We start from the raw sequence: 14,359 nt of genomic DNA on the forward strand, positions 1-14,359 counted from the left end.
ACCACCACCACCATTACACCACCACCACCATTACATCTCCACACCATTACACCACCACCACCATTACACCACCACCATTACATCTCCACACCATTACACCACCACCACCATTACATCTCCACACCATTACACCACCACCACCATTACATCTCCACACCATTACACCACCACCACCATTACACCACCACACCATTATACCACCACCATTACATCTCCACACCATTACACCACCACCACCATTACACCACCACCATTACATCTCCACACCATTACACCACCACCACCATTACATCTCCACACCATTACACCACCACCACCATTACACCACCACCATTACATCTCCACACCATTACACCACCACCACCATTACATCTCCACACCATTACACCACCACCACCATTACACCACCACACCATTACACCACCACCATTACATCTCCACACCATTACACCACCACCATTACATCTCCACACCATTACACCACCACCACCATTACACCACCGTTACACCACCAGCACCATTACACCACCACACCATTACACCACCACCTCCATTACACCACCACCACCATTACATCTCCACACCATTACACCACCACCACCATTACACCACCGTTACACCACCACCACCATTACACCACCACACCATTACACCACCACCACCATTACACCACCATTACACCACCACCTCCATTACACCACCACCACCATTACATTACCACACCATTACACCACCACCACCATTACACCACCACACCATTACACCACCACCACCATTACACCACCACCTCCATTACACCACCACCACCATTACACCACCACCACCATTACATCACCACACCATTACACCACCACCATTACACCACCACACCATTACACCACCACCTCCATTACACCACCACCACCACCATTACACCACCACACCATTACACCACCACCTCCATTACACCACCACCACCATTACACCACCACCACCATTACACCACCACCACCATTACATCTCCACACCATTACACCACCACCACCATTACACCACCACACCATTACACCACCACCATTACATCTCCACACCATTACACCACCACCATTACATCTCCACACCATTACACCACCACCACCATTACACCACCGTTACACCACCACCACCATTACACCACCACACCATTACACCACCACCTCCATTACACCACCACCACCATTACATCTCCACACCATTACACCACCACCACCATTACACCACCGTTACACCACCACCACCATTACACCACCACACCATTACACCACCACCACCATTACACCACCATTACACCACCACCTCCATTACACCACCACCACCATTACATTACCACACCATTACACCACCACCACCATTACACCACCACACCATTACACCACCACCACCATTACACCACCACCTCCATTACACCACCACCACCATTACACCACCACACCATTACACCACCACCATTACACCACCACACCATTACACCACCACCTCCATTACACCACCACCACCACCATTACACCACCACACCATTACACCACCACCTCCATTACACCACCACCACCATTACACCACCACCACCATTACACCACCACCACCATTACATCACCACACCATTACACCACCACCACCACCATTACACCACCACACCATTACACCACCACCTCCATTACACCACCACCACCATTACACCACCACACCATTACACCACCACCTCCATTACACCACCACCACCATTACACCACCACCACCATTACATCACCACACCATTACACCACCACCACCACCATTACACCACCGCCACCATTACACCACCACACCATTACACCACCACCATTACACCACCACCTCCATTACACCACCACCACCATTACATCTCCACACCATTACACCACCACACCATTACACCACCACCTCCATTACACCACCACCTCCATTACACCACCACCATCATTACACCACCACCAGCAGCCTGAAACGTTGATACAAGGTAGGATGGATCCATGCTTTCATGGTGTTTACGTCCAATTCTGACCCTACCATCTGAATGTCGCAGCAACCAGTCTGCCCATTCTCCTCTGACATCAACAAGACATTTTCCTCCACACAACTGCTGCCGCTCACTGGATACTTTCTCTTTTTCGGACCATTCTCTGTAAACCCTAGCTATGGATGTGCGTGAAAATCACAAAAGATCAGCAATTTTTTAAAAACCAGCCATGGCATATTCAAAGTCACTTAAATCCCCTTTCTTCCCCATTCTGATGCTTAGTTTGAACTTCAGCAAGTCGTCTTCACCAGTCTGCATGCCTAAATGCATTGAGTTGCTGCCATGTGATTGGCTGATTAGCAATTTGTGTTACCAAGCTGTTGAACAGGTTGACCTAATAAAGTGGCCAATGAGTGTATATAGTTAATGTTGTTCTGTCTGCCAAGAGAATTAAAATTTCTTCCCATCCAGACTTGAGATTTAAACAGCTCTGCCACATGGCACAACCTTGTCCCGACCTGATTTTTTTCTGTACTGCAGTTAGATAACAATTAAAGGTCTTGTTCCTCCATATGACTGGACTGTAAAAGGAGAAGCATCAGACTGGTGAGATTATCTTTCTGCTCTCTCCTTCTATAAGCATGTTCCTGGTTAGTACCAGAGCACTGCTGCTCAGCTGATTGGTTCTTGCTTTGCTTCTTCTTCTTTCAGTCTGAGCTCTACTGTACAAGGATTGTTTAAAGCTATTTACACTGCTTGCATTTTCAAATATGTTTAAAGTGTTCCTAAACCCAGGACCCTGCATTCACTATATCCGGTCTCCCCGGACCCTGCATTCACTATATCCGGTCTCCCCGGACCCTGCATTCACTATATCCGGTCTCACCGGACTCTGCATTCACTATATCTGGTCTCCCCGGACCCTGCATTCACTATATCCGGTCTCCCCGGATCCTGCATTCACTATATCCGGTCTCCCCGGACCCTGCATTCACTATATCCGGTCTCCCCGGACCCTGCATTCACTATATCCGGTCTCACCGGACTCTGCATTCACTATATCTGGTCTCCCCGGACCCTGCATTCACTATATCCGGTCTCCCCGGACCCTGCATTCACTATATCTAATCTCCCCGGACCCTGCATTCACTATATCCGGTCTCCCCGGACTCTGCATTCACTATATCTGGTCTCCCCGGACCCTGCATTCACTATATCTGGTCTCCCCGGACCCTGCATTCACTATATCTGGTCTCCCCGGACCCTGCATTCACTATATCTGGTCTCCCAGGACCCAGCATTCACTATATTTGGTCTCCCCGGACCCTGCATTCACTATATGTGGTCTCCCCAGACCTTGCATTCACTATATTTGGTCTCCCAGGACCCTGCATTCACTATATCCGGTCTCCCCGGACCCTGAATTCACTAGATCTGGTCTCCCTGGACCCTGCATTCACTATATCTGGTCTCCCCGGACCCTGCATTTACTATATCTGGTCTCCCCGCACCCTGCATTCACTATATCCAGTCTCCCCGGACCCTGCATTCACTATATCTGGTCTCCCACAGTACACAAAACATGGAAATACAATTATTTTAGTAAATATAAACTGCTAAATACCTTTTCTTATCAGTATTATATAGCTGTCTTGTGACTTCAATCAGTGCCCAGTAGAGCAATGGTTAATCTTTTAGGAGGAGTTTTCATTCTCTCCTGATTGTCCTATGAGACTGCATAACCCCTGGCCCTCTGTCTGGACAGCCCTGATTGGCCCTGTGCTGATCACATGCACCATACCAAAAAATAAATAAACTCTCTAACAATATACACCAAACTGAGCATGCGCAGCATATCCTCAAGGCTCTGTTCTATCAGCAGTTGCATTGGGGACAGTAGAAAAAGGGGAGGATCAGAGAAGACAGGATCAAACAGCCTTTTTTACACAGTGCTGAGGATTAACCCCTTAGGTTCCACAGTGAGTATAACAAGCATGCTTTACTGCATCTACAGACTGATTGTACTGTTGTGGGTTTAGTAACACTTTAATAATGTATTAATAAACAGCGCTGCATTTATTGTGTGTCTTTATTATCTGCCTAGTATTCAGCTTTAATAACATACATCTTCCCTCTGTCCAGCGCCTCTTGATAATCGCTGCGATGATCTGTCTCCTCGATGTGATTTCTTGCTGCTAACCTTCTCCTTCTTCTCTCTCTCTTCTCTCTCTTCCAGGCAAGACTGGGGTGCTGGCTGATCTCTTGCCCAGTTTTGAAGTGGAAATTATGCCAGGTACCCAGTGTCTCCTTCTTTGTGTGTCCTCAGACCTCTCACCCATCCATCTGTCTCTTCCATCTGTGTCCACCAGGTCAGGTTTCCTTCCAATGTGCATGTCCAAGGAAGGGGTGTCTGCTTTTACTGGCTTGTGGCGCCCCGGCGCTGGCTCCCACGCCCCCCCCCCCTGTTATTATACCAAGCGCCCAGTCATCACAGATTGTTATGGCGGCCAAACATGGCACGGGTCATGTCAGATCCACCCCCAAGAATGAATTGCTGGCTGATGATGATTACAATTTCAGCTGAATGCTCAGTAATGAATCATGAAATAACATGTCTGGTTTCCGCAGTCTGTGTTCCATGCTGTCAGTGTTTACAGGAACTGGGTCAGTATTAACCACTTCCAGTCCGGACACTTTCACCCCTTTCCTGACCAGGGCAATTTTCAGCTTTCGGCGCTATCACACTTTGAATGACAATTGCGCGGTCATGCAACACTGTACCCAAATGAATTTTTTACCATTTTTTTTAGACAGATAAAGCTTTATTTTGGTGGTGTTTATTCACCGCTGGGATTTTTATTTTTTTTGCTATGTAAATGAAACGTCCAAAAATTTTTAAAAAAGTGTTTTTTTTATAAAATTTTGCAAATAAATAATATTTCATCATAAATCTTGGCTAAAATGTATTCCGTTATCTTTTTAGTAAAAAAAAAATCCAAATTAGTTTATAACCGAAAATTATTATTTTTAAACATTTTACATTTTTATATTATTTTTTTTTTTTTTTCTACATACTGTCACCCTAGCAGTACGGTGTCACCATGGTGACACTGTACTACTTGTGGGGGGTGATGAAGATTTTTTTTTTTTTTTTTTTTACACATTGCTTTTACACCCATAAAGCAATCATTTCTCTTTCTCTCTGTCTGCATTCTTGCACTCATTGAGAAGTACTGAGTGAGCTGTGATTGGTCACAGCTTGTCACATGGTACAAGGCTGTTGTAAATAGCCTTGTACCATGTGACCTCTGTGATCATTCACAGATTTCACACGTAGTAAGCAATGATGTCACAAGTGACATCTTGCTTACTGCTTTGCATGTGATCACTGATTGGCCAATCAGTGATCACATGATCGGGACCTCGTACAGAGGTCCCATCCGACGATCGGTGTTTCACTGTGTCCGGAGGACACAGCGGGCACCAAATTGCGGTGCTGCGCGCTCCCAGGGAGTGCGCACAAGCAGGGTGCGGGGAGGCCGTTTATAAACAGCCACCCGACCCTGCACTGCCACCATCCGGCCGTTTATATGCAACAGCCGGTCGGGAAGTGGTTAAAAGTATTAAAAGTGTATCTGCAGCCACAATGGGTTTTTTTGGGACCGAGTATGGAAGGGTTAAAACCCAAGTCAGCTCTTCCTTTTTCTTTCTGGGAGAGATTTCCCATTATTTCCTGTTTTGGAGATTTAATAGGAAATATATAGAAATCCCTCCAAGCTGAGATAAACCTCCTTTAGACTGGTGCCCCTAATTTCCATTTTATTATTTCTCCAATGGCAACTGTAACGTTTTGGATTTTTCCTCACTTTCTGTCTAAGTGAAAGCGATCTCCATGGCAAACAGAGAGGCCTCCTCGGTGGGTCGCTTTTCAAAGGTCGGTAGAGTAGTGGCATTAAAGAGGATTTTTTTTTTTTTTTCTTCGCTAACGTGCAGATAACGAAAAAACCCATAAGTGTTCACAAAAAATGTGCAAGTGCAAAACACCACACGAAAAAGTGCACTTGGGGGTGTGCTTTGTCCTTCCCCCGAAGGGGATGGACCACTACCCTGATCCCCCGGGGCACGAAGCACCTGACAGGGACAAGGTTCCCATTTGGTCCTCCTGGCCAAAAGGACTGGTGGACCACCGTTCTTTGAGTCAGGGGGCTCTCCCGAAGAGAAAACCCCCTAGGGACAGAGGAGGAAGGAACCAAAAGGCCACACATCCTCCCCCTAGACTTCAGGGCAGGCCCGAGGACCCACACCCTTCATCCTGTGAGGAAAACACACACATAAGTAAAGAAAAAGTGACAAAACGTGGGAGGTGCAATAAATTAAATAAATAAAAAATAAAAAAGTGGTCGTGCCAAATAGTGCACAGACCAGGCCCTGAGGCCTGTAGCAAAAATTGCCCTGGTCCTAGCCAAAAGGCCTGGTCCTAAGGGCGCTGTACAGGAAAAGTGGAAACGCAGAGACCATGTGCCATTTTCACACAGTGGGGTCCCACACCCAGGTGCTACTAGTGGCACCCTTGAGGCGACTACTCAGGGGGCACTGGTTTGCGGACTTTCTGCCTTCCCGACCCCTGGCCAGACAAGGTAGATCCATCCAAATCAGGAGGTACTGGGTCCCTCTGACGTTCCAAAGGGGAATTACTTCCGGGCCCCAGCTTCTACTCGTGGGCACCACGGTTTCTATTCCCCCCGTTATAGCCATCAGGATCCCCATCATACCAGCAGGGGTTTTATACAAACAGTCATCCCCACAAGGTTAGAATGACCGTGGAGCACCCCTACTGGACACTGATAGGAACAGATACTACACTTGATCTTAGCCAGCGGCATTAAAGAGGAACTATAGGCAAAACTTTGTTCTTCATTTTGGATAGCATAAGGAAGGGCCATAAGCACGGCCAGTTGGTTTTTTGCCATCTGTGTCCCATTGGGGAGATTTCCCTTCACTTCCTGTCCCATAGCCAAATCTGGAAGTAAGAGGAAATCCCTGCAAATTAAGGGAAATCCATTGGGACCCCCAAGCCACCAAAATTAGTGTCCACTTTGGAAATTTTTCAATCTATTACTTTTCTGGGGACAACCCAAAGTTTGGGTTTTTCTTTTACATTCACTTTCAATGATAATGATATACGAGACAAATAGAATCTCCCTAACGGGGACACAGACAGCAATAATAATGGACAGGTGTTCTAATCCATCTCCACCCTATCCAAAACTAAAAGAAAAAGTGTTGCCTTTAGTTGTACTTTAACCACTTCCCGTCCGGCCCATGTATATAAACGGCTGGACGGGAGCAGTGCAGGAGCAGATGGCTGTTTATAAATGGCCTCCCCGCTCCCTGCTTGTGCATGCTCCCTGGGAGCATGCAACACCACCATCCGGTGTTCTCAGAACACAGTGGAACACTGATCATTGTACGGGACCTCTGTGGGAGGTCCCGATCATGTGATCACTGATTAGCCAATCAGTGATCACATGAAGAGTAGTAAGCAAGATGTCACTTGTGACATCATTGCTTACTATGTGTGAAATCTGTGAATGATCACAGAGGTCACATGGTACAGGGCCATTCAAAACAGCCTTGTACCATGTGACAATCTGTGACCAATCACAGCTCACACAGTATTTCTCAATAGCTGCAAGAAAGAAATGATTGCTTTTACAGCCTTTAAGGGTGTAAAAGCAATCAGTGTAAAAAAAAAAAAAATCTTCATCACCCCCCCACAAGTAGTACAGTGTCACTATGGTGACACTGTACTGCTAGGGTGACAGTATGTAAAAAAAAAATAACTAATAATAATATAAAAAATGTAAAAAAAATTAGAAAAATTATAATTTTTGGTTATAAACTAATTTGGGTTATTATTTTTTTTACTAAAAAGATAACGGAATACATTTTGGCCAAGATTTATGAAGAAAGATTTATTTGCAAAATTTTATAAGAAAAACACTTTTTTTAAAAATGTTTGGACATTTTCATTTATATAGCAAAACAAATAAAAATCCCAGTGGTGAATAAATACCACCAAAATAAAGTTTTATCTGTCTCAAAAAAATGCTAAAAAATTCATATGGGTACAGTGTTGCATGACCGCGCAATTGTCATTCAAAGTGTGATAGCACTGAAAGCTGAAAATTGTCCTGGACAGGAAGGGGGTGAAAGTGTCTGGACTTGAAGTGGTTAAGAAAGCAATACTGTTGAATGCCTGTTTTTTCTTTTTTTTGCAGCCAGTTTGGATTTTGCATTGAATTTCTGCACCACAACTGCAAGCCAAACATTTGGCTTGTGACTTCAGTGCTGTCCCATTGACTTTAATGGGTGGGTTTGAAAGTGGTTGTAAACCTCAGACATAAAATATGAACAAAGCATATCCCTCTATAGCAGCGGTTCTCAACCTGGGGGTCGCGACCCCTTTGGGGGTCGAACGACCATTTCCCAGGGGTCGCCTAAGACCATCGGAAAACACATATTTCCGATGGTCTTAGGAACCGAGACACCGCTGCTGTCTCCGGCGATGTGTGGGCGGGATGATATGCTGCCCCTGTCACCGCCTCCTTGCCGCTGATTGGCCACCAGAACTGTAGCTCAGGAGAGGCACACAGGCGGCCAATCACCGGCGAGAAGGTGGAGCTTGGAGAGGAGGAGCCGAGCGGCAGCGCGCGGAGATCGAAGAAGATCGAGGGAGCTGCAGGAACAAGTGAAGAGAGAGGCCAGAGAAGGAAGACAGCTGACAGGTAAGTGCAAATTTTGCTGCTGCAGCCAGGTATGCAGGTTGTAGATGGGAGAGGGAGAGAGCGAGCCCAGGCTGGAGCAGGAGTCAGCAAGGTAAGTATCATTGGTGTCAGTGGAAGGGATAGTGCCCCATCATTTGTGTCACTAATACCAACGATGGGGCACTATTCCTCCCCCCACTGACACCAACGATGGGGCACTATTCCTCCCACTGACACCCACGATGGGGCACTATTCCTCCCCTCACTGACACCAACGATGGGGCACTATTCCTCCCCCCACTGACACCAACGATGAGACAGTATTCCTCCCCTCACTGACACCAACGATGGGGCACTATTCCTCCCATTGACACCCACGATGGGGCACTATTCCTCCCCTCACTGACACCAACGATGGGGCACTATTCCTCCCCCCACTGACACCAACGATGGGGCACTATTCCTCCCCCCACTGACACCAACGATGGGGCACTATTGCTCCCCCCACTGACACCAACGATGGGGCACTATTCCTCCCCCCACTGACACCAACGATGGGGCACTATTCCTCCCCCCACTGACACCAACGATGGGGCACTATTCCTCCCCCCACTGACACCAACGATGGGGCACTATTCCTCCCCCCACTGACACCAACGATGGGGCACTATTCCTCCCACTGACACCAACGATGGGGCACTATTCCTCCCACTGATACCAACGATGGGGCACTATTCTTCCCACTCATACCAACGATGGGGCACTATTCCTCCCACTCATACCAACGATGGGGCACTATTCCTTCCACTGACACCAACGATGGGGCACTATTCCTCCCACTGATACTAATGATGGGGCACTATTCCTCCCACTGACACCAATGATGGGGCACTATTCCTCCCACTGACACCAATGATGGGGCACTATTCCTCCCACTGACACCAATGATGGGGCACTATTCCTCCCACTGACACCAATGATGGGGCACTATTCCTCCCACTGATACCAATGATGGGGCACTATTCCTCCCACTGATACCAATGATGGGGCACTATTCCTCCCACTCATACCAATGATGGGGCACTATTCCTTCCACTGACACCAATGATGGGGCACTATTCCTCCCACTGATACTAATGATGGGGCACTATTCCTCCCACTGACACCAATGATGGGGCACTATTCCTCCCACTGATACCAATGATGGGGTACTATTCCTCCCACTCATACCAATGATGGGGCACTATTCCTCCCACTGATACCAATGATGGGGCACTATTCCCCCCACTGATACCAATGATGGGGCACTATTCCCCCCACTGACGCCAATGATGGGACACTATTCCCCCCACTGACGCCAACGATGGGACACTATTCCTCCCACTGACGCCAACGATGGGACACTATTCCTCCCACTGACGCCAACGATGGGACACTATTCCTCCCACTGACGCCAACGATTGGGCACTATTCCTCCCACTGACGCCAACGATGGGGCACTATTCCTCCCACTGACGCCAACGATGGGGCACTATTCCTCCCCCCACTGACGCCAACGATGGGGCACTATTCCTCCCCCCACTGACGCCAACGATGGGGCACTATTCCTCCCCCCACTGACGCCAACGATGGGGCACTATTCCTCCCCCCACTGACGCCAACGATGGGGCACTATTCCTCCCACTGATGCCAACGATGGGGCACTATTCCTCCCACTCATACCAACGATGGGGCACTATTCCTCCCACTCATACCAACGATGGGGCACTATTCCTCCCACTCATACCAATGATGGGGCACTATTCCTTCCACTGACACCAATGATGGGGCACTATTCCTCCCACTGACACTAATGATGGGGCACTATTCCTCCCACTGACACCAATGATGGGGCACTATTCCTCCCACTGATATCAATGATGGGGTACTATTCCTCCCACTCATACCAATGATGGGGCACTATTCCCCCCACTGACACCAATGATGGGACACTATTCCCCCCACTGACGCCAATGATGGGACACTATTCCTCCCACTGACGCCAACGATGGGACACTATTCCTCCCACTGACGCCAACGATTGGGCACTATTCCTCCCACTGACGCCAATGATGGGGCACTATTCCTCCCACTGACGCCAACGATGGGGCACTATTCCTCCCCCCACTGACGCCAACGATGGGGCACTATTCCTCCCCCCACTGACGCCAACGATGGGGCACTATTCCTCCCCCCACTGACACCAACGATGGGGCACTATTCCTCCACCCACTGACACCAACGATGGGGCACTATTCCTCCCACTCATACCAACGATGGGGCACTATTCCTCCCACTCATACCAACGATGGGGCACTATTCCTCCCACTCATACCAATGATGGGGCACTATTCCTTCCACTGACACCAATGATGGGGCACTATTCCTCCCACTGATACTAATGATGGGGCACTATTCCTCCCACTGACACCAATGATGGGGCACTATTCCTCCCACTGACACCAATGATGGGGCACTATTCCTCCCACTGACACCAATGATGGGGCACTATTCCTCCCACTCATACCAATGATGGGGCACTATTCCTCCCACTGATACCAATGATGGGGCACTATTCCTCCCACTCATACCAATGATGGGGCACTATTCCTTCCACTGACACCAATGATGGGGCACTATTCCTCCCACTGATACTAATGATGGGGCACTATTCCTCCCACTGACACCAATGATGGGGCACTATTCCTCCCACTGATACCAATGATGGGGCACTATTCCTCCCACTCATACCAATGATGAGGCACTATTCCCCCCACTGATACCAATGATGGGGCACTATTCCCCCCACTGACGCCAATGATGGGACACTATTCCCCCCACTGACGCCAATGATGGGACACTATTCCCCCCACTGACACCAATGATGGGACACTATTCCCCCCACTGACGCCAATGATGGGACACTATTCCCCCCACTGACGCCAATGATGGGACACTATTCCTCCCACTGACGCCAATGATGGGACACTATTCCTCCCACTGACGCCAACGATTGGGCACTATTCCTCCCACTGACGCCAATGATGGGGCACTATTCCTCCCACTGACGCCAACGATTGGGCACTATTCCTCCCACTGACACCAACGATTGGGCACTATTCCTCCCACTGACACCAACGATGGGACACTATTCCTCCCACTGATACCAACGATGGGACACTATTCATCCCACTGACACCAACCATGGGGCACTATTCCTCCCACTGATACCAACGATGGGACACTATTCATCCCACTGACATCAGTGATGGGGCGCTAGTCCTCCCACTGCAAAATTACAGTTATGAAGTAGCAACGAAAATAATTTTATGGTTGGGGGTCACCACAACATGAGGAACTGTATTAAGGGGTCGCGGCATTAGAAAGGCTGAGAACCACTGCTCTATAGTGTGTACTTGACTAAATCCAGAGCACTAAGTGTCATTTCTGTCTGCTGCTTCCTTCCTCTGCTATCAGCATGAGTCACTTCTGACAGGTTGTCCTGACACCAAGAGAAGAATGGTGACAGGGGAGGGAGCTCTAGCAGATTGACAGCCTCAGCTCTGTTCCTGTGTGCTGTGTGGAGGGCAGTGGTGTATTTAGGTTTTGTGCTGCCCTAGGCAACACAAAAATTGGCCACCCCTCTCCTCCACAGAGAGAGCCTGACACCAACCAACACCACCCCCCTCCCCCCCACCCCCTTACCCAAGAAAGTTTTCCACTACCACCACATTCCATACATCGGCCATCCCACCCCCAGCGAGAGAGAAAAAGACACTCACCTTCACAGCTCTAGACATCCCCTGGAATGAGAGTCAGGCTCTGCATACACTGTCAAGCAGCCCGCAGCCTCTCTCGGATCCCACCTGGTCCCCATGCCGCATGTGTCCCTTCTTCCAGGGAGTGGTGCTGCCCCCTTGAAAGATGCCGCCCTAGGCAAATGCCTTGTTTGCCTTGTGGTAAATACACCCCTGGTGGGGGGGGGGGGAGTCCCTTTCCTCCAATCAGCTCTCAGAGCTCTCCTCACTGAGCTCTGCAGAGTTAAGCTTCAGCTCTCCACCCCCTTTTTTCTGAACTCTCAGACAAGCTTTATAATCTTAGCATTTTGAATGGATGCAGAAAAGAGAAGACTGCAGATAAACAGGTAAAACGTATGTAGGGGGATTTGTTTCATCTCTGTGTATCACCTGAGGCCAGTCACTTCACTGGTATATATGAGGGTTTACAACCACTTTAAATTTGCTGCAGCCATGAAGGAAACCATTGATGCCGCAGCATTGTTATGAGCCCTTTTCAGCTGCCATGATAGGCTATGGAGGGGGGGGGGGGCGGAAAGAGCCAGAGGGTAAACACCCCCTCTCCTCCCAGTAACAGGTACGTGTAAGAAATGGTCTGTTTTATCACTTCCCTATTCTATCCAAATCAAAAATGTTTTACTATAGATATACTAAAGAATATACATATTCTGAACAAGCACTTTAGACAAGTCCTCATTCATCTCTGTATCTATAAGCATTGTGGAGAAAGGTGTGTTTCGGGCCCTGTGTGACACTGTGCTGATATGCCAATCCCAGCACAATCACACTGTTTACTTTGTATTCACAGAACTTTATTGAAATGTTATGAGTGATATGCCAGCAGGGTTCTTTTACTGTGGCAGCCTACAATACAACCGTTGACAGTGCAACCCACTGCAGTGAAAATAGTAGTGCATGTCGTGGTAGTTTTCAGTGCACACCACAGTAAGATCCTGGTGTGAATTGACACTAATGGCGACAAGGGGGTGGATTTACTAAAGGCAAATAGACTGTGCACTTTGCAAGTGAAGTTGCACTCACTGTAAACATGTGAAAACGTTTTCTGCTGTGAATGGGCCATTAATCGCAGGAAAACCTAATCTGGAAAGCATAACTTTTTTATACTTCCCAGATCCATTTCTCCTTTGTTTAATGTGGTTGTATATCCTTATATATACCCAGTGAAGTGACTGGCTTCAGGTGATACACAGAGATGAAACAAGTCCTCCTACATACGTTGCACCTGTTTATCTGCAGTCTTCTTTTCTCTACTTCCGTTTAAGGTGTTGAATTTATAAAGCTTGTCTGAGAGTTCAGAAAAAAGGGGGCAGAGAGGTGAAATTATGCACTGCAGAGCAATACTCTGAATTGAGACAAGTACGCACTATAGAGGGATATTCTTCATTCATATTTCATGTCTGAGGATTACAACCATTTTAAATAAAACAAATGCAAGAGGCCCATATGAATGAGAGCTTACTGTCCACATCACATCACACTCAACGTAATTCATGAGAGGGCTTTTATATAACTCACTGCTGTTCAATTGTATTTTCCTCCAAGTAGGGACACGCGGTGTGTCACTTTGGTGTCCCTACACAGCTGGGGCACCATAGCCCTAGCCAAGAGCCAATCGGCGTAATTCCCGGTCATGTGATTACTGTGACAGCCAGCCGCAATGGAAAAGCTTTTTGTGAATAACCTACTTGTATCTACATCTAGCCCAGGGGCGGACTGACAACTCATGGGGCCCCCTGGGCAAT

The 14,359-nt window shown here is 48.0% G+C and overlaps 1 protein-coding gene across 3 annotated transcripts in view; it reads left to right on the forward strand.

Moving 5' to 3' along the window:
• Positions 1-14,359, forward strand: part of ILDR2 (immunoglobulin like domain containing receptor 2) — a 492,420-nt gene that overhangs the window by 410,465 nt on the left and 67,596 nt on the right. For all 3 annotated transcript variants that reach the window (XM_089660826.1, XM_089660825.1, XM_089660827.1), the window contains exon 4: positions 4,230-4,286. In XM_089660826.1, the coding sequence (XP_089516952.1) occupies positions 4,230-4,286 (57 nt within the window). The remainder of the gene's footprint in view (positions 1-4,229; positions 4,287-14,359) is intronic.

This window comes from Staurois parvus, unplaced genomic scaffold (assembly GCF_062004578.1).
Source record: "Staurois parvus isolate SC_StPar_1 unplaced genomic scaffold, SC_StPar_1.0 ptg001283l, whole genome shotgun sequence".
Classification (NCBI taxonomy): domain Eukaryota; kingdom Metazoa; phylum Chordata; class Amphibia; order Anura; family Ranidae; genus Staurois; species Staurois parvus.